Source organism: Chiloscyllium plagiosum, unplaced genomic scaffold, assembly GCF_037043375.1.
Source record: "Chiloscyllium plagiosum isolate Xiang-an unplaced genomic scaffold, Cpla_swu_hap1 HiC_scaffold_1, whole genome shotgun sequence".
NCBI lineage: Eukaryota > Metazoa > Chordata > Chondrichthyes > Orectolobiformes > Hemiscylliidae > Chiloscyllium > Chiloscyllium plagiosum.
The window spans coordinates 99163086-99184764 of NW_028270139.1; the positions used below are offsets into that span (position 1 = coordinate 99163086).

At 40.3% G+C, this 21679-nt stretch overlaps 1 protein-coding gene across 1 annotated transcript in view; it reads right to left on the reverse strand.

The window, feature by feature from the left end:
* parp8 (poly (ADP-ribose) polymerase family, member 8) overlaps positions 1 to 21679 on the reverse strand; it is a 384586-nt gene that overhangs the window by 12123 nt on the left and 350784 nt on the right. The window contains exons 20-25 of the mRNA XM_043688244.2: positions 15235 to 15347; positions 12972 to 13044; positions 10941 to 11010; positions 8257 to 8330; positions 6093 to 6162; positions 2583 to 2667 (exon numbers count right to left, since the gene is read on the reverse strand). Coding sequence (XP_043544179.1) covers positions 2583 to 2667; positions 6093 to 6162; positions 8257 to 8330; positions 10941 to 11010; positions 12972 to 13044; positions 15235 to 15347 — 485 coding nt within the window. The remainder of the gene's footprint in view (positions 1 to 2582; positions 2668 to 6092; positions 6163 to 8256; positions 8331 to 10940; positions 11011 to 12971; positions 13045 to 15234; positions 15348 to 21679) is intronic.

Genomic DNA, 21679 nt, shown 5'->3' on the forward strand with positions numbered 1-21679 from the left:
AAGGAGTGGTTTAAGACAAGTCTATTCTGAAGGCAGGTCATTGGATCTGAAAAGTTAACTCTTGATTTTTTTCCATAGGTAATGCCAGATCTGTTGAGATTTTCTAACAATCTCTGACTTTGTATAACTTATGAAAGGATAGCCTGCATGCATCCAAGAAGGGTGGTTAAAAATTAAAAACACTGATGACATGACTGATTCAGTGCAGAGTATGCTGAGGGATTGTGGTGCAATGACAACAGAAGAGGGATGGCGTCCCTGACTGTAATGTACCAGCAAGGATACAAAGGCAGGACCTGAAAAGTAGCAAACTCTTGAGTGCTCCTGCTTCCACATCTAGGAAGGTAGAGTAAATGAATGTGTGGCTAGAAATATAGCTCATGGGAAGATCTTTAGATTCATGGGACATCAAGACATTGATATTTGGGGCTGATTGGTTGAACGGAAAGCATATTGGGATCTAATTTCCTCACAGTTTGGTTTGCTTATTCTGTGATGGAAGATTTACACAATTTTGGTCGAGGGATGGGAACCAAAATATAAAATTAGAAAACAGAAACAAAAGATTGAGTCTTGTTGAAGTAACGGCAGCCTTTCTAGCGACATACATGATACCTGTGTCACATCATTTCAGGAAGCCCATTATGTCTTTGTATCATCAGGCGCTTAACAGGGCAGCAATGGGCCTTCTCTGGGTTCACTGAACCAGAGGGTAGAATGTGGCCTTTTGAGAGCTGCTGGTGAATCAGAGCTCCTCTGAACTCAGCAAGCACCTCTGGCAGGAAGCACTGCAGCTAGTGCTACACCCAATGAAGGCCTCAAATTGAGAAAGGAATCAGGTGGAGTGACAGCATCCTGTTAGTCAGAAGCGGGTACTGCACATGCTGGAGATTAAAGTCAAGATTAGAGTGGTGCTGGAAAAGCACAGCAGGTCAGGCAGCATCCGAGGAGCAGGAGAATCGACGTTTCGGGCAAAAGCCCTTCATCAGGAATGGGCCTTCCCTGAATGGATTCTGATGAAGGGCTTTTGCCCGAAACATTGACTCTCCTGCTCCTCAAATGCTGCCTGACCTGCTGTGCTTTTCCTGCAATACTCTAATTTTGATAGCATCCTGTTAGTGGTGAACACCACTCATGTTGTTGCTGCATGTGTGCAACAGTGTGACAGTGTGAAAACGTCTGTTTAAATTTTTGCGATACCATTAATCTGAAGTAGATCGGGTAGTTTTCAGGATCAGAAGTGATGGCCTTCGGCCTGTATATGAGTTTGTGTGATTTACAGTCAAAAATTATCTGATCATTGTTCCACAGGATAGTTTTACGCAATTTTAGCATCAAACGTACATGGTGAACAAATGGTGGTTTAAGTGGCTCAGTTCAATATTATAATGCATAGAAGTGTAAGAATTCTAATGCATTTCTTGAGCTGAGAAGCAAGGGTTAAGTATCACAAAGGTTGGAGCAACAGGTAAAGCTAGATGTTTCTCACTGTTACTATGCAGCAACAACATAATTTGTGTTCAACACTAATAGGATGCTACCATCAAGCTAAAATTATGTTCTATTTCATCACACAAATGATTAATAAGGGAAATGCCAATGTAATGCTGGATATATAGCTCACATCTCCCAAAGAGCAGCTCACATCTCCCAAAGAGCAGATCACATCAAAGAACATACCAATTCAGCTGTCCTCAACAAACAAGACTGTATCCAACAAGCACATGCCTACATTTGCTGAATAATTCTTGAATGGGCAAATTATTACAAATTGTCTTGATGAGTGTCAGATGAAAGGTTTTGACAACATAGGTCCTCTTTTGATAATAGCTGAAAATGTGTTGCTGGAAAAGCGCAGCAGGTCAGGCAGCATCCAGGGAACAGGAGAATCGATGTTTCGGGCATAAGCCCTTTTCCAGCAATACATTTTCAGCTCTGATCTCCAGCATCTGCAGACCTCACTTTCTCCTCTTTTGATAATATTCAAGTTCCGTACAACGAAACAAGCATTTAGCTATTAGATTTGGTTTTTCAATGGCAACCAAACTCTGTCAAATAATTTGCAAAAGACCTAATCAGAGAGTGAAGGAAACACCAGTAATGGAAAGCTTTGGGAACTACAAGTCTAATGTTACGTGTTCCTTCCACACATGTAACATTTGACCATCTGCAGTGTTTCGTTTTTGGTTTCCCACATTTAACATCACCTGAAGTGAGAAATACCAATGCTATATCAGATATATCAAATTAAAGTATTATATTTAATGAAATGAGGCTATCACTAAAACAGCTAATTGTCAGCGAATAGCTGGATAAAGTACAATGGATACACGAAATCTGAAATAAAAATGGAAATTGCTGAAATTGTCATAGTTCAAGAACAATTGTGTAGAATATTCTATAAATGGAACAACTTAAAGATACAAAGGACTTGTGTAACTATCATTGGTGAATATGAAGCCAGGTCCCAAAGGCCAAACATGGCTATATTTTCCAAATCCAGCAAGTCAGAACACAAGCTTGCTATTTTCCATTTTTATTCTCATTACACCAATCAGGAACTGAAATCTAACAGCACTTACACAAAAAAGAATCTTGTGCAGACATGATCTGTTTGTGGAACTACCCAAATTTCTCCATGTTTGTGCAAATCTGGTGAAGTAATCACTGCAAAAAGAAATATTAATACAATTAATAACAAAAATGCAGCACTGTAAATTCACAATGATCTTTTTATGTCTTGATTATTTTCCTCATTTCTTTTCACTTCGATTCTGCCTCTTTTCCCTGATTTCTTGAAAATAGTTGTATGGATATCTTCATCTCTCATCCTTAGCTTGAGTGGCAACTTTTCAAATGCAGTATGACTGCATGGAGTGCAACTTTTCCATTTCTTTGCCCATTTCAGAGTTCTCACCTCTTTCAATGAGAAGGTGATGAAATGCAGATTTCCTCCTTTACCACACCATACTAGTCAATAGGCAAAGTTTTGCCTCCTGGACATATACTACAGTTTTTTTTTGTTACAATGTTTTTTTCATTAAATGAATTAATACACAGCTAATTAGAAACTCAGGGTCATTCTGAGGCCTGAATTGGCTAGGCGCCAGGAAGCTGTCCTCATTGAAAATGACTGAATGGTGCTTTCTCAGAAATGTTTCTGATGTTTCCATGGAAATATTTTTGACATAATATCCTTAAGAAATGTAATTCCATGATTTATTACCAGGCTTCTTCACTCTTATTCAATACTTCTGTGATGAAGTAGTACACAACAGCTGCTTCAAGTTATCCCCATTCATCTTTCTTCTTTGCCTGGAGAGGAGTGATGTCTTCCATGGGGTCAAATGTTACAATAGAAAGTGATAAGGGTGAATAAAGCCTCTACCGGTCTATGTAACAGACAATGTCTGGGAGAAGTTATGCTTTATGCATGCAAAGTGTGAGTACAGGTACAGGTAGTGGGACACCACCTGACAAAGATAAAGTGCTCCAAAAGCTTGTGATTTCAAATAAACCTGTTGGACTATAACCTAGTGTCATGCGACTTATGATATTTTCAGTGAGGACAGCTTGGGGTTGGAATAGCTGCCTACTGCTTCCTGGCTTGTCCCCACTTTGTGCCTGTAGTATGACCCTAAGTTTCCAGATCCCTATCATTTTATTTCTCCACTCTCTGACCATGGCCTGCTGCAGTGCTTCCTATGAAAATCAAGGCAAGCATGATGAACAACATTTCACCTTTCAATTCAGCACGCACAGATTTCCAAACTCACCTTGGACTACTAGATTCTTAGATCAGAAGCTCAGCTTCTGTCTTATTATATTTGTATTTTTCTTTCTCATTTTTGTCATGTTTTTGGCAATTGGTTTCTCTGTAGTGTTTCAGGTCTCATCTGGACACATCCTCTGTTCCTTCTCTGTACCCATTTTTGCCTTTTCTATCATGATATCTTTTTGTCATTTAATCTCTCCTGACCCCCAGCCTATCAGAAACCTTCCCTTTAGTTCATTATATCTCCTTCCCACTTGCATTGGTTGAAAATAATATTACATTTCTCTCCTTCTTTACTTCCAATGAGTCGCCATCTTGAACTGAGCAGCATTTAGTTTGAGACAAAGTGTGGAGGTACGTCAAATAGTGGAAGGGCTTCTGCGATTATATGGTTTTCTTGTGTGATTATAAGCTTCCCAGCTCAATCCATATGCAAGCATGTGTAAAATGCCATATTTTATGGCAGGAAGTCCTAAAGCCTGCCAGGACCATCCGGGTCCTAACATTCGGTGCTGTATTTAAAAGCTAGCTGGACAGAATGTCCCTCTCTGGAAGCCAGGAGCATCACTGAACACCTGCTCATTGTCAGGGCCAATGGAAGCAATGTCAGAGACCAGGCAAAAAGTGGTGTTACATCTTAATAATGCCTTCCTGGAGATTCCGCTGAAGGCTGTCCAGGAGAGGTCAGAAGTTCTTTTCCCTATAGATGGCAATAAGAAGCCATCCTGACTGACTATAGAGCTCAGAGTCCATGGGCAGTTGAACAGAACCATTGCCACAAGGGCAGGCCTAATCAGTTGTTGTGTCCTGCCAGGGTAAGTATCACAATCTACTCAATGTTTCATGCTCTTTTGAGTGTGAGGTAATATTGTAGGTTGACCACTCCAGAGGGCTGTGTGCTACCCATCTTCATCACAAGTTCCACTGATAATCAATGTCTACTCCTCCTTTGCTGCTACTGTCACCAGAATAGTACTGTCTCTTATACATCTGTCAGGGTTCATACTACAAATCAAGGCACCATCAAGTCAGAGACAATCCATCATAAGTAGGAGAATATATCCATCTGAGAACTGTTCATCAAAGTTCTGAGATGGAGACACAGCCACAAAAGAATGACTGCTCAGTGATTCTCACTTTTGAATTCGGCCCTATTGGCCTGTCCTGGTCAGGTTTCACTCCTTGCATTGAACCCATTTAACAACAACAAGTCATACTACATTCAACAGAGCCTTCTCTTAAGCTGATCAACATGGAGAAGCTCCACCCACAACATCAAATGTTTGAACAAATAAATGCTTTGCTTTGAAAGAGCCAAGTAACTGAGGAAATCTGGAGGAAGGAGTTTTCCCAGGCAGATACATGTCCCTACATATAGTTTTGTTTGTGAAGACACCTTTCCTATTTTTGGCTAACAAGATTGTACCCGTGAATGGTGTGTTAATCACCTTGGTATTGTGGTCAGTTCGCTCATTCTCCCTACAGCTCCCACTCTCATCCACACAGAGAACAAGAATCTCAAACCTGAGGCTGAGGCTCCTTCAGCACAACCACTTGGATCCCTCAATCTGCCTTGCTCACAGTCACAGCCTCCTGTCTCTGACTACTGACCGAATTTGATGTAGTTAATCTCAGGGGTGTGACAGCCTCCTCTTTCTCTTTCTCCTTCCATTTTCAGACAGAAGCTTTCACCTTAGCTGGATGTCTGACTGTTGATTTGGCTAGCCGTTGACCCACTAGCACTGAGGGGCTGGGGGAGGGGACTGAGATTAATTGGCATGACCCAGCAAAAATCTTCATGGGCTGTGTCTGAAATATGCAGTGAAGAATTATGCTCTAGAACTGGACTGCTGGCCAGTTTCCTAACACTGGATTGAAAGTCTTGTCCCAAGTGTAGGAATGGGATGCAAGAAAATATCTTAATTGAGTAACTTGTGCTATATGAGATTCTTGACTGGCTTCTTCTGCTATTCTGTGAGATGAATGAGCAACAGGAAGAGACTGAGCTATCTGATTGAATTTTATAATGTGGCAAATGATGGACGACGTTAATTTAGACTCCTGGCGACAAAGTGATGAATGCTTTCACAATCAAGGGTTAGTTTAAAAATCCTCTTCCATCACTTTTATTCTTTCTGAAAAGGATCAAAATTGAATTAGCTGTCCATAATAGAAAATGTCGTAATTAAGCCTGTATGTTCTGACATTAAATGAACTGTTTTTAGAATCTACAGCATTGTCAAATACACTTGGCAAATAATTCTGTTTCCTTTTCACATGCTATGGAAAGTAATGGAGTCACTAATGGAGGACTTACCTTCACATAAGGCTATACACTTTAGGTTACGACTTTGCAAAAACTGGGGTTGCTGTCCTTTTTTCTGTGACTGAAAAAAAAACCAAATTAATTCAATTTACGTCATTTCATTTCAACTCTTCATATGACAGTACTTTGAAATCTGAAATCTAAATTATCCACACATATAATGATTCAGTGATAATGAATGTTACAGGGAGAATCAAATCTGAATGATTGCCAACTTCACATTGTGCTGCAACCTGCACTCAAAATCAGAGAAACACATCAGGACTGCACTGAGGGAGCAAAAAAGCAAAGCCTCAGAGTATATTAGCTGGGAAGCGAGTGAGAAAAGAGTCTCAACAGTAGCTATGGATGGAGATGCCACTTAAGGGCAGTGTTGTGGGATTGGGGGCAGGGAAGATGATCTGACTACGTTGTACCAGGAGTACCAGTTGTACCTGGTGAGTGGAAAATATGTTATTACGCAGCTACATAGTTGCATTGAAGTTAGCAAAATAGTGTTTAGTGGGTTGGAATACATGTAGAAAGATATGGGTCTCCTATTCAGCTTATTTCTAAATTGTGGGGAGACAAGTCTGAAATAGTCCCAGATAGAGTTAGCAAAACCAGAGAGAAGAATCAAGCAACTGTGTGCAGTTCCGATCGCCTCTCTGTAAAAAGGATGTGATTGTACTGGAGGGAGTGCAGAGGAGAATCACCAAGATGTTGCCCAAGTTTGCGCACTTTAGCTATGAAGAGAGGCAGGTTAGTCTCAAGATTTTCTTTAGCACAGAGAAGGGAACCTGATTGAGGTGTATAAAATGTCGTGGAAGGATGTCGTGGAAATGTGGAACTTTTTCAAGGAACAGATACGACGTGTCCTTGATATGTATGTACCTGTCAGGCAGGAAAGAGATGGTCATGTGAGGGAACCTTGGTTGACGAGGGAGGTTGAATGTCTTGTAAAGAGGAAGAAGGAGGCTTACATAAGGTTGAGGAAACAAGGTTCAGACAGAGCCTTCAGTATCAAGTTAACTCCATGAGCGGATTCCTGGCAGCCGGAGACTAGAATCTCTGGCACTCTAGTCATTTGCTACTTGAATCAAGCAGGTCCCAGCACATCAAGCCCTGCTGATAACTCACTAACTCTCCTGCTTCGCCAATGGGACCAACACTCCTGCTGGTGTTACTTGGGAATATGCACGAAGTATGTTAAGAAAATACGTAAGGAAGTCGGTTGAAGGAGTTACAAAATTCTGGCAAGTATATTGCAATTTGGGAAAGTGTGAGGTTGTTCACTTTGGCAAGAAGCATAGAAAAGAAAAATATTACCTCAACAGTGAACAACTACTGAATTCTGAGATGCAGAGTGATTTAGGTATTCTATGCATGATCACAAAAGACTAGCATGCACATAATTAAAAGGCTATAGTTTTTTATGGCAAGAATTGAACATAAAAGTAAGGATGTTATCCTTCAGTAGAGGTTTGGTGAGACCACATCTTGAATACTTTCCAGTGTTGGTCTCCTTATTTAAGGTAGGACGTAAATGCGTTGGAGGTGGTTCAGAGAAGGTTCACTAGATTAATACCTGGAATGATTGCGTTGTCTTATGTAGAAACATTGGATAGGCTCGAGTTTCTACAGGAGTTGAGAAGAGAGAGGGATGACTTGATTGAAGATCCTAAATGGTCTTGTCAGTGTGAAGGATATTTCCCTTTTGATTCAGTCCACAGAGGGCATTTCTCTTTCAGGACAGAGAGGAGGAGAAATGCTGCTGTCTCTGAGACTGTGTAATGCTTTGCCTCAAAAGAGGCTTGTTCACAGCAGAGGTGGATATATTTTTGCTAAGCAGATGATTTGAGGATTATCAATAAAAATGGGAATGTGGAATTCAAATCACAAACAGATCAGCCATGATCTTATTGAATGGAGAAGTCTTGAGGGGCCAAATTGTCTACAGTTGCTCCTATTGCTGAAGTTAGTACGTTCATAACTGAGTCGCTTTTGCTGGCTGAATGGCATCCTCTCTGCTGTCACCATTCTGGTGTTTCCAGACCTGGCTGACCATATTAGAAAGTTTGCCACTGGGTGGATCATTATGTATGTTTCCTGACCAATGGTGAACACCAAGTGCAGGTACCGCAACATGGGAAATATCCCACCATCAGCCCGATACCTGTAAAGTGGCTGCTTTATTGTTTGAAGGCTGTTCGTCCTTGGCTGCCACCTTCTGCTGCTTTTTATTCATCCCTAAAAGGTAATTAAAGTTGGTTAAACATTATAAATATCAATAGCTACATCACAGTGATTAGAAATGATCCTTCAGTTAATCTCAATGTGTTAAAATATTGTAACATATTTTGTAATGTAATTTAAGTTTTAAAAAGGTGTTGTGTGTATAAACTAATAAACAGAGTGGCACCTTCAACATTGAACTATCCCAGTTCTATAGCCAATTTCCCTTTTGACTTGTTTATATTGTGTCGTGAATTTTGTAACAGTAGGAATAAAAAAGCACATGACCCATTGCTATGAGCATGCAAACAAAATTATGCCAGTCTGGCTACTGCTAACCCTGATATGGAGGGTAAGATTATTACGGACCAGTAGTGAGAGAGTGCATCCCAACTTGGTAAAGCTGAGTTTGCCATGGGTAGATTAGAAATAATGAACTTGAGCTCAGTGTCAGCAGTAGCTGGATTTTAATTTGCTATTACTGCAGTTGGGCTTATAAATGTTTAGTCACTGCCAAGGAAATGTTTTGGGTCTTCGACAGAACTGCCATCGCTTTGGTTACTGTCCAGCATTGCCTTCAATGCTGCTTTTGCCATCAGCAAAAACAATGTGAAATATCTTATTTGCTGCCTGTATACTCTACATTTTAAACCCAAATTAAATCTAAAGCCAAAAAAACCATAGTCAAAATTAAACATCACAACAATAACTTAATACATTTTGTTGAAATGATCAATAGATGAATTAACAATTTCATTACTAATTATTGAATTTAATCCTAATTAGGAGAAAATTATTACCAATGCTTTTTTGGAGTCAAGCTAATGCTTCAAACCCAACACAGGACACAATTTAAAAATGATTGACTGTAAGGGTCGAATTCTTGTGCTTGTGGACCTCAGCTACTGGCTTGAGAGCCATGAGATCCACTTTTGTACCCTTTCTTGGAAAGCTCCACTGTTATTAATTGCTAACTGAGCAGTTTACAGGCTTAACCCTTCTGGGGGAGGCCTTTGCGCAGCATCAGGATCCTGAGGGACAGAAGTCCCTCTTACCAAGAAGTACCTGCTAATCAGAGGTGAGCAAATCTTTTTGCCAGACCTGCGACCACCCCACCCCAGGCCCATGCCACAGGTCAGTGATGGCAGGAGGGGGTTTGTGGAGTGGGGGGTCATGGGGGAGAAAGTGTAGAGAGCATCTGGGTCTCAGTGGACTCTTCCTGATGCCAAATCATCGATAATCTCCTATCAAGGAGGTGTCTATTAGACATGCTGCACTAGGAGTCATCTCTGAGAGCTCAGGGAAGGCATTATAAGGTATTTTAAATTATCATTAATTGGCCACATTCAGTTGCAATTGATGGGCAGGAAGACTATCATTAGTCCCTCATGGACCTAAGTGGGGTGGAGATGGAAATCTAGAACAGTACAGCTATTACTCTGCCCTCTACATGATATTTAAGTCCAAAGTCCAAAACTCCTGCCTTGTTGGTTGCCGCCATTTGAATACAGGCTATTAGTGGGCAGCTTGGTGGTTCAGTGGTTAGCACTGCTGCCTCACAGTACCATGGACCTGGGTTCAATTTCACCCTCAGGTGACTGTCTGTGTGGTGTTTGCACATTCTCCCCAGGTCTGGGTGGGTTTGCTCTGGGTGCTCCTGTCAGGTGGATTTGCCATACTGAAATTACCAAAACTGTCCAGGGATAGGTCAGTTGGACGAATTAATCATGGGGAATGCAAGGTTACAAAGATAGGGTGGGTCTGAGTGGTATGCTTTTCAGAGGGTTGGTGTGTACTTGATGGGCCTACTTCCACACTGTCAGGATTCTATGATTCTGGTACTCTGTGAGATCAGAAAACTCACTGAAAGTTTTATTCACATTTAAAGGGAGAAATTGGGATTGAGACCTCAACATAGCAAGATGATTTGAATTTCAAAGAGCAATTTATGTAGCCTCCTTACAAAGGCAGCGCTAGAATGCTTTAATATAATCCTTGTTTCAGTATCTGTTTTGCTAACATCACTGTTAACATGTTTTATGAGTACACAGATTCACCTTTTGTTTCTCTGGGCATTGGGTGTTGACATATATCCAATTTGAGGCTGCTCCCTTACTAGGCTACTACTCTACTTGGTCACTAGTAATCCTAGTTCACCCTGAAGCTAATGTAAGGTTCTGTTATTCTCTTTATACTCTTGCACTCATTATTTACACAGCTTACTGAAAACAGCTCTTACACAGTGACATACTCCTACTCCATGACAGACTTCTCTCTGCTTGTGTTTATGCTTTGTTCTGCTCTGTTGATGTCAGAGTGACATCAATTACATTGCTATCAGTTGCATATCCCTTAATACCACAGAGCACTGTCTAGTTATTTCTAGGAGGCTCTGGCTGAATTCTCTAAACTAATGCCTACAGTGGCCACTTAGATTGCTACTGTTACAGTCCCTCACATTTCTACAAGATTTCACACAAGAAATTATGAAAAAATGTTGAAGAAAAATCAGTGAGTAAAACATTCGAGGGCCAATACAGAACGACAGTGGCACTTGTATAAAATAATGGCCATTGTAGTTAAGGTTCAAAACATTAAATGATGATAAAGACAACATGTACTTGCCTGAGTAACCAAAAGAAATACTTGACAATGGGCTAAGGTAGATGCCATTCCCGTACACTGCACCATGAAGCTATAGAAAGTGGAGAGGTTTAAAAAAAGGCAAATGAGTAATTACATGAACACATAGTTACAGAAACCACAATGTTTTTTATTTTGGAGGCGATGGTTGTGGAGGTGGGCACTTCAGATTTCAGAAAAGGGCTTGGCGATCTCTAAACAGCCTGACTAGTAGAAGATATAGCAGGCTGTGCTCTGGAAAGTCAGACTGGCTGTCTTGTCACATTTTCAACAAGCGAGGGAGACAAAGAAAACAGAAGTTTCCACCCACAGAATCTGCAGGCCATTTAGGCAATATACAGATACCCAGATCAAACTGGTGCATCTGCTTGAAAATAATGAGGGTCTTCATTTAAAAGTCAGAAATTCTTTGTCAGAAGGCCTCTATTCCTGATGAAGGGCTTTTGCCTTTCAATGGAGTGTCCTGTTGCAAGAACAGCATGTGGTACAACGAGCATGGAATATAGCTCATTCACATCCCGAAATGGAGAAATTCTTCTGTAAAATGCATTCACAGGTTTTCTTTGGAGGTGTGGAATGATATTTTGTCTGCCTGACTGTTTACTGCTGAGCAAAAGTGAGGACCGCAGATGCTGGAAACCAGAGTTTAGATCAGAGTGGTCCTGAAAAAACACAGCAGGTCAGGCAGCGTCCGAGGAGCAGGAAAATTGATGTTTCGGGAAAAAGCTCTTCATGAGGAATTTGGCTTTTGCCCGAAACGCTGATTTTCCTGCTCCTCGAATGCTGCCTGACCTGCTGTGCTTTTCCAGCACCACTCTGATCTAAACTCTGTTTACTGCTGACCACAGTGAACTCAGTTTTTTGGAGTGTTTTGGCAGGACTAGGAACGGGGGAGGTGTTACATCATATAACTGATTATAAACCAAACAGACCTGTACCCTTAAGACACTTACATGACGTATAAAGGTACCTGCTTCCTCTGCAGTCACCTGCTCGATGAAATGGAGTCAATGTAGTAACTTCAGTCAGTTATGTGTATGTAATAATCAGTAATGTCAGTAAAGACAGAATCCAAACTCTGTGTGTTAGTCTGTGATTTTGTAGACATGTTAATAGTTCATGTTGTTAAAACCTTCAAAGTAACTGTCGCAACAAAACTGTGTGGTACATGTTATATGGACAAACATACAGAAAACCATAAAGTGTATCACGATGGGAACCTGTGGGGGCTAGGAGTCATGATTCTAGATTAGAGTGGAGCTGGAAGAGCACAGCAGTTCAGGCAGCATCCGAGGAGCAGGAAAATCGACGTTTCGGGCAAAAGCCCTTCATCAGGAATAGAGACCTTTTGCCCGAAACGTCGATTTTCCTGCTCCTCGGGTGCTGCCTGAACTGCTGTGCTTTGCCAGCACCACTCTGATCTAGAATCTGGTTTCCAGCATCTGCAGTCCTTGTTTTTAACTAGGAGTCATGATGGCTAGTCAGTGGCAGCAAGTGGACACTATAGGCGACATAGTGGCAGAAGCATGGCTATTGTGAACAATCTTTTCTCTACTAGTCATCCATCAATCCGGCTGAGATGTGAGCTGAAGTTACAACTGCAAGCTGTTTTCATGAAGTTATCAGTGCAGTTATGTAACTTGCGATTTACAAATCATTTGCTCTTTCTTTCTCTCAGTTGATGCATGATTCACATATTTATAATAGGGAGCACCTTTAAACTGGCTATTATTTGACATCAAAATGTAGGTTAGTGATGGTAATGTTGTTAACACTTAAATTGGGATTGTTATATTTCATTGTATCAAAGCTTTGCAAAGAGGTATTACATAATGTTGGGGAGAAGCATATAAAGCGAACATTTTTCAGGAAATCTCAGGCACAGATCCTGTGAAATTTCCAATAATTAAAACTAACAGAGGAAAAATTATCCACTGGAAGGTTGCAATTATCCTTCCCAGACTACAGAACCATCCCTATTAGCTATACTATTTTTGCTCTGCCAGATCTTACCTGTAATCGCGTATTTGATGCAACAATTAAACCATTTCTTAAAATGGAGTGCCAGTTCTCTATATGTGAGCCACTAGATATAAAACAAAAACAGTTTGAGTATCTGAAAAACAATACACAATCTTTGCAGACTCTCTCATTGCTTCTCTCTTTCTCTGTTCGTATACAAAACAGTTTATTGAAGTGAAGTTTAAGGTGTGCCCCTCATAATAGCAGTCATATGACTATGGCTGACCAGAACAGATATTTGTATAGGATTGTATTTCAATCCAAACATTCCCCTTTTATATAGACACAAAGAAAAAAAATGGCATGCATGATCATGCGCAAGATGTAGTCTCTTCAACCATTAATTTACTCTGTCTGTTGAGGTCAATTACTCATTGGAGTGTACATTTGTCTTTCTATAGGCATACTTTTTCCATTGAAAACCTTATTCCACTTCCAATCCCATCTCTAATTAGGTTATCCTTTACTTTTCCAAGCTGATTTAAACATGTTATGCACTGATCAATGGACTCATTATCAGGTTGTTCCTTAGTATTGAATATGCATTGTTTACTTGGCTGAAAGTGTTTCCTTAAAATTTCTGCCTGGGATTTTTACTGCTCTTCAGAGAGATTTAGGAGGGGAACATATTTTGAAACAGTCTCGTCTGATCAGTGATAAGTGACTGGCACTTATTCTAGTTTATTTAACAAATCCATAACAATTGCATAATTCTGGCATTGTTCAAGGAGGAATTTCCATGTTCCCCGTACCTTCTGTCAGTCGAACAGGACTGGTCTTTATAAAATTTTCTCTTTTTTTTCTAAATTTGCCTCATCTTGCTTTCCAGCATCCTCGTCATTTATCATGGCTTTAGCAAAGTCATCTTCTTTGAAAAAGTATTCATTTATGGCCTCAGTTATGCCTTCTGACCTCAACCAATAGGTGACTGTTTTATCCCTTAATTGGCTGCAGACATCTTCTACAAATCTGTTTTAGATGTGAATGTGCCTACAGATGACTTTTTTTGCATTTCCTTTAATATTAATCACCAACGTATTCTGTTCCCCTCTTAGTTTTATCATGTTTACCTCTCATATGGTTACAGCACAGCATAGGGCCATTTGGCTGCCTCTGTTTGTGTTTTTATTTGTACTTTTTAGATCCAACTTGATTCTTCCTTGAATTATGACACTCATGTCTGTTATATTTGTCTAATTTACCTGAGGCAGGTCCCCCCGCTCCTGTTGAGGGTCCCTGAGATAAGTACTGCCATTACAGGTTTGTTCTTCCATCATTAATCTAAAATGTAGGCAGTCTTGTGATGCAGTAGGTTGCACCCCTGTCTCTCGTGCTCTATTTCTCTGGGTTCAAGTTGCTCCCCAGGCCTTGATGGCCAAGGAAGATTCATTCATAACGTGGCCAAACACACAGAGTGTATACTTGCAAATCCTTCTAACATACATAATTGATAAAAGCAGAATTGGTTCCTGGTCAGTCAGAGATGAAAAGAAATTATGAGACACTGTCATTCTGCTCCATAGCTCCAGTCAAAAACATGTATGTAGAATTTTATAGCAATTCAAACTCCTTGGGTTGGGTGTGGAGTAGGCCACAGTTGATTCGACAATTGGATCAGACTAGTGCTAACACCACAGGGCTCAATTCATTTCCTGTTTGTGGTGGAGTTGGGGAAGGCATCTGTGGGATTGTGGTCTTATGGATCAGACCAGTCTTCAGGCAGGGAACTCAAGGTTAAGAATCGATCTAAAAATCTATGGTACAATGATCATTATAACTAAGATGCTTTGCAAATGTGATGTGATATTCTCCACTTGAACCATTTCCTTCCAAAAATTTGATGCAGAAAAACCTTCATTCTCATTGGGCAAGAAAGTTCTCCCAAAGAGAATTCAGATATTCTTTTTCTCTCTGTCTTTCACAGAATGTCCCAATTAACATTGTGTGCTTGGAATAGAGAGCAATGTTTCTTACATCTTGCAGTATCTGATTTGTAAAACGACTCCTTTATCATCTTCCTACTCTTTTTGGTGGTCTATGAAACATACCAAGTACTTTAATAACTCCTTCATTGTTTCTGAACTCTCAACAAATAGATTCTGTCTTTAATCTCTCAAAGACATTCCCTCATTCCGGTTCTATTTGAAAGTAAAAGATGGTAATGAAATACCATTTACCCATGCAAGTGCAAACAAGGCATTACAATTTTTAACTATGATTCATAGCTTTGGAGATTTAGAGAACGGGAACTTACTGAAATGCAAAAGTGCTCCCATAAAGTTTCTTTGCTGCCCTGAAATTGGATTCTTTGGCCGGTGGACTGCTAAGGAGCAGGAACTGGTGTGGAGTGTGCATGAACTTTAGTTGCTGCATGAAAGAGTAAGATGACAGGCATTATTACAACCTTGTAAATACATTAGCTCTCTGCCAACATATTTAGATATTTCTCACATTTCCTCTGTTGATATGGAGACACCATTATAAAATGTTACTTTTACGGCTCACAACACAGCCTCAAATGCAGAGCCCTGCGCACAAATGATGGGATGCACTGGCAACTGTCAGATAAAGAGGTGTTATATGGGCAGCACTTAAAGCTCACGATTTCAGTTAGCACAAATAATTAATTGGGTATCTCAATGAAGTTGAACCTGTTACATTGCAGAATATGTCACTGTAACTTTAGGGGGCCTTTATGGTATTATGTAACTTACTATGTAAGTGTACGGAGCCATTCAAGAATACAAGAAACCAAAACAAAATGCTGGTGTGAAGAAAGTACAACTAAAAACGTGGAATTAATTAATATTGGAAGGAAGGAAGAAAGAAAGCTTTACTCTGTGACACTGGTGTGGGGATAAACAGGGAGGCAGGACAGAAAATGGTGTTTACATAATTCCAATCTAAAGAGACAGAAACAGACAGAGTGATAGGTAGACTGAATCTTTGAATTTGACTAATTGGAGGGCTCTACTTTGTGTAGGATCAGCTTCAATTCATAGAATCTTAGAATTATAGAACAATTACAGCAACAAAAGGGGCCAAGCATTTTATCATATTTACACAGGCTCTCTGCAAAAGCAGTTCTGCTATCCCACTTCCTATAGCCTTGCAATTCTCTCCCTTCAGATAATGACCCAATTTCCTTTTGAAAGTCAGGATAGAATTTGCCTCCATCACATTTTCAGACAGTTGATACCAGATATGAACTTTATTATGGACCCTGTATTTAAGGAAAGATTTACTTGCATAAGAGAGAGCACAGTGAAGGCTCACTAGGCTGGCCCTGGAATGAGTAGACTGTCATATGATGGGAGGCTGATCTTACTGAGATATGTAATATTATAAAAGAATTTAATACTGAGACATTGTTCCTCATGAGTAAGGAATTTAAACCAAGGGGTGGGGTGGTGGGTGGGGGGGGGGGGGGGGTGTAATTTGAAGACAAACAATTGATTATTTAGGACCGAGATGAGCAATTTCTTCACTCAATGAACGTCACACCACCCTCATAGACCAGGAACCCTGGCACTATGACATTGTGGGCAGGAAAAGATCAGCCCAAAGAACATGATGATGGCTCCACCTTCTTCTGGAAGAGGAATACTGAAGTAGAACACCAAATTAAAGGTATTTGGAATGGTGAACAAATTCTGGCCTTGCCAACAATGCTCAGTCGATGTAAGAATGAAAAATATCCTCATCAGCCTTCGCTGATCAAAAAATCAATCAATTCAATTAAACAGGACTTGTCCTCAACAAATTTATGCTCACTTTCCTTCATTAATTCACATCTGCCCAAGTTGTTGTTTATAATTTTTGTCCCAGATAACTGTATCGAAAATCTTTCCTACCCAAAGGTTACACTGACTGCTCTGTAATTCATTATTTTAACCTGACATTACTTTTTGTACAAGAGTGTAATATTTGCACATCTGGCACGTTTAGGATTCTATTCTACCATGTTTGTATCTATGGAAGATTTTGAGATATTTGTCAGTGCCTTGCAGCTACCACCCTTACTTCTTTATTTACCTTCAGAAGCATCTGATTTGGTCCTGGTGATGTATCAATTTTGAGAAGAGCCAACCTTCTAACAGCCCTCGTTATTCATTTTAGCCCATTCAACTACCTCATTTCTCACTGTGCCTTTGGCAACCTCTTCTCCAAAAGGCTGACGCAAGCTACTCATCAAATACAAAGTTCTGTGGATGCTGTAAAACTTAAATAAAAATAGAAACACTGAAAATAGTTAGCAGGTCTGGCAGCATCTGTAGAGGGAGAAACAATATTAATATTTCAGGTCATGACTTTCCGATGAACTTTTGGTGAAAAGTTACGACCTGACATATGAACTCAGTTTCCCTTTCCAAATGTATCCAATAAATTTCATTTAATTACTCATTTAATAACTTGGCCACTCCCTCTACCTCCATGCACACTTCACTTTTTGATCTCTAATTTGTCCCACTCCAGTGTTTTGCTATTTACCTACCTGCAGAAGGCATTTGGATTCCATATTAATCTAGTCGTCAGTCGCTTCAGAAACTTTCACTCTGCTTCTCTTTTTTCACCAAACTAAACCTTCTGAACTTTTTATAATCACCCTAGTGATTACTGACCTAACAACAATGCACCCTTATCTGCTTCATTTTACTCGCTGTCTTTTTTATTATCTAACAACTTCTGGTTTTACTTGTCCCACCTTGCCACCTCCGGGGATTTTGGTTTAATTGAACCTGAACTTTGTTCTTTAAATGTTGATGTATGGATAGTGGAGGCAGTGACTCAGCTTCTCCTATTCAAAATGTCCTTGCTATCATTCACCTAAGACTTTTGATGCTGCTGTCTTCCTATTTTCAGCACAATTGGCACTATAGGGCACAATGGTCTGACATTTAGAAGACTATAAGTGATAATCTGACATTTATAAATGATCTGACAGTTAAATATCTCACTAGCTGCTTGATAAGCACTAAAACATAATATCTGTAGACAAATCATATTTTAGCTGCTATTAATAGAATTAGATTCTGAGACAAAGTATGCTTCAGACAGTGCAGCATTTCCTTTTGTTACTCATTCATTGCCATGTGAAAGACAGTTTTTCATTTTTTCTGAGTGGGAAAATAAATGAATATTTCCCCTTGTTGCAATAGAAAGTTGGCCCGAACCCAAAGTTTTGACAGTTTAAAGTCCAGAATTTGATGTAATATAAACTTTTCCAACTTTGATCGCTTCATTCCTTTGTAGCTAATTGTGATTGCCATTAAGTGCCCAGTGCCACGAATGAAAGGACCAATGACGAAGAGATCAAATTGTAAGAGAAAAGGAGTTAAAAATGACAATTTTTTAATTGTCAGTATTTCTTTATTTCACAAAATACATTAGATGCAGCTATAAAGTCTTGCTGTAGGTGTTTTTACTACAATTTTTCAATATTAGCAAGGTCAAGGCAAATTATCACAACATTTTAAATATAAATTGTGTGCAGCATAAATTGAGCTTTGAGCTTCCACGATTTTTAGTACTTGCTTTAAAGATAATCCCCACCCATAAAACTGGCTACAGCTACAGATATAAATCATCATCATTGGGAGCTTCCTCCAGCCAGCTTTATTTATAGATGTTCACAAAGAAACCAAATATCAGGCTGCAAATTTTGAGCTCGACGTCACGAACTGGTATATTTTTAATTTAAACCTGTTTACTACTAAAACTCAATCTAATCAGAATAGAAATTTCTTTATTTTTGAACATTTTAGCAACTTAAAACTGAATTACTCCCATGTTGGGTCAATACAGTGATTTAAAATTCTTATTTTTGCGATAATTACATTTTCAACATTATTAATTAAATTTCATGAAGCTAACACTCTCAAATATACCAAGGATTAATTTTAAAAGCAACATTTAAAATAAGAGTACTTTAAAGCATAGTCCAATTGCGCTGGTTTATAGCATTTGGCGAGATACAAATTAGTTTGAACAAAAACTTGGATGAAACAATAATTTTCAAACCAGGCACAATTTGCGAAAGAATTGACAATGATAGCTAAAGTTAAACTCTCCCTCTAAGCTGCTATTTCATCATTTTTCTTCGAAGAGTATAAAGGCAATAGGAGTACACTTAAGAGGGAAATGAGGAGGGCAAAAAGGGGACATGAGATAGCTTTGGCAAATAGAGTTAAAGAGAATCCAAAGGTTTTTTACAAATACATTAAGGACAAAGAAGGTTCTGTTGGAGTGCTGTGGTATGCAATTGGATCAGACTGCTCTACACCAACATTGTCAGTGCAGTCTCAATCAATAGGTGGGAATCAGATAGCTTCCCAGTCAGATCTGTAGTCAGGCAGGGCTGCCCTCTCTGTGGGTGGCACGGTGGCACAGTGGTTAGCGCCGGAGACCTGGGTTCAATTCCGACCTCGGGCAACTCTCTGTGTGGAGTTTGCACATTCTCCCTGTGTGTGCATGGGTTTCCTCCGGGTGCTCCGGTTTCCCCCCACAATCCAAAAATGTGCAGATTAGGTGAATAGGCCATGCTAAATTGCCCGTAGTGTTAGGTGAAGGGGTAAATGTAGGGGAATGGATCTGGATGGGTTGCACTTTGGTGGGTCGGTGTGGACTTGTTGGGCTGAAGGGCCTGTTTCCACACTGTAAGTAATCTAATCTAATCTAAAAAAAAGGGTAACTAGGGAGAGAATACAATCCCTCAAAGATCAACAAGACAGCCTTTGTGTGGACCCACAGAAAATGGGGGAGATACTAAACAAGTATTTAGCATCAGTATTTACTGTGGAAAAGGATATGGAATATGTGGAATGTCCAGATTACAGAGGAAGAAGTGCTGGATGTCTTGAAATCCCCAGGACCTGATCAGGTGTACCGTAGAACTCTGTGGGAAGCTAGGGAAATGCTTTCTGGGCCTCTTACTGAGATATTTGTATCATTGATATTCACAGGTGAGGTGCCGGAAGACTGGAGGTTGGCTAACGTGGTGCCACTGTTTAAGAAAGGTGGTAAGGTCAAGCCAGGGAACTATAGACCGGTGAGCCTGACGTTGGTGGTGGGAAAGTTGTTGGAGCGAACCCTGAGGGACATGATGCAAATGTATTTGGAAAGGCTAGGACTTATGAGGGATAGCCAACATGGCTTTGTGCGTGGGAAATTATGTCTGACACACTTGATTCAGTTTCAGAACTAACAAAGAGGATTGATGAGGGCAGAGTGGTAGACGTGATCTATATGGACTTCAGTAAGGTGTTCGACAAGGTTCCCCATGGGAGATTGATTAGCAAGGTTAGATCTCATGGAATAAAGGGAGAACTAGCCATTTGGATACAGAACTGGCTCAATAGTAGAAGACAGAGGGTGGTGGTGGAGGGTTGCTTTTCAGACTGGAGGCCTGTGACCAGTGGAGTGCCACAAGGATCGGTGCTGGGTCCACTACTTTTCATCATTTATATAAATGATTTGGATGTGAGCATAAGAGGTATAGTTAGTAAGTTTGCTGATGACACCAAAATTGGAGGTGTAGTGGACAGCGAAAATTACAACGGGATCTTGATCAGATGGGCCAATGGGCTGAGAAGTGGCAGATGGAGTTTAATTCAGAAAAATGCGAGGTGCTGCGTTTTGGGAAAGCAAATCTTAGCAGGACTTATACACTTAACGGTAAGGTCCTAGGGAGTGTTACTGAACAAAGAGACCTTGGAGTGCAGGTTCATAGCTCCTTGAAAGTGGAGTCACAGGTAGATAGGATAGTGAAGAAGGCGTTTGGTATGCTTTCCTTTATTGGTCAGAGTATTGAGTACAGGAGTTGGGAGGTCATGTTGAGGCTGTACAGGACATTGGTTAGGCCACTGTCGGAATATTGCGTGCAATTTTGGTCTCCTTCCTATCGGAAAGATGTTATGAAACTTGAAAGGATTCAGAAAAGATTTACAAGGACGTTGCCAGGGTTGGCGGATTTGAGCTATAGGGAGAGGCTGGATAGGCTGGGGCTGTTTTCCCTGGAGCGTCGGAGGCTGAGGGGTAACCTGATAGAGGTTTACAAAATTATGAGGGGCATGGATAGGATAAATAGGCAAAGTCTTTTCCCTGGTGTGGGGGAGTACAGAACTCGAGAGTATCAGTTGCGGGTGAGAGGGGAAAGATATAAAAGGGACCTAAGGGTCAATCTTTTTCACTTAGAGGGTGGTCTGTGTATGAAATGAGCTGCCAGAAGAAGCGGTGGAGGTTAGTACAATTGCAACATTTAAATGGCATTTAGATGAGTATATGAATAGGAAGGGTTTGGAGGGATATGGGCCAGGTGCTGGCTGGTGGGACGAGATTGGATTGGGATATCTGATCGGCGTGGATGAGTTGGATTGAAGGGTCTGTTTCCATGCTGTTCATCTCTATGACTCTATGTCAGCTTTCAATCTCCTCTGGTCGCAGAAAAACAATCCCAGTTTGTTCAATGTCTTTTTGTAAGTGAGACTCTCCAGCCCAGGGCACATCCAGGTAAATCTCCTCTGCACCCTCTCCAGTGCAATTACATCCCACCAATAACATGGATTCCAAAACTGCATCCAATATAGATGTGGCCTAACGTTTTATACAGTTTTCACATAACGTCCCTGCTTTTAAACTCTATGTCTTACCTATGAAAAGCAAATATCCCATATGCCATCTTAACCACTTTATTCACCTGT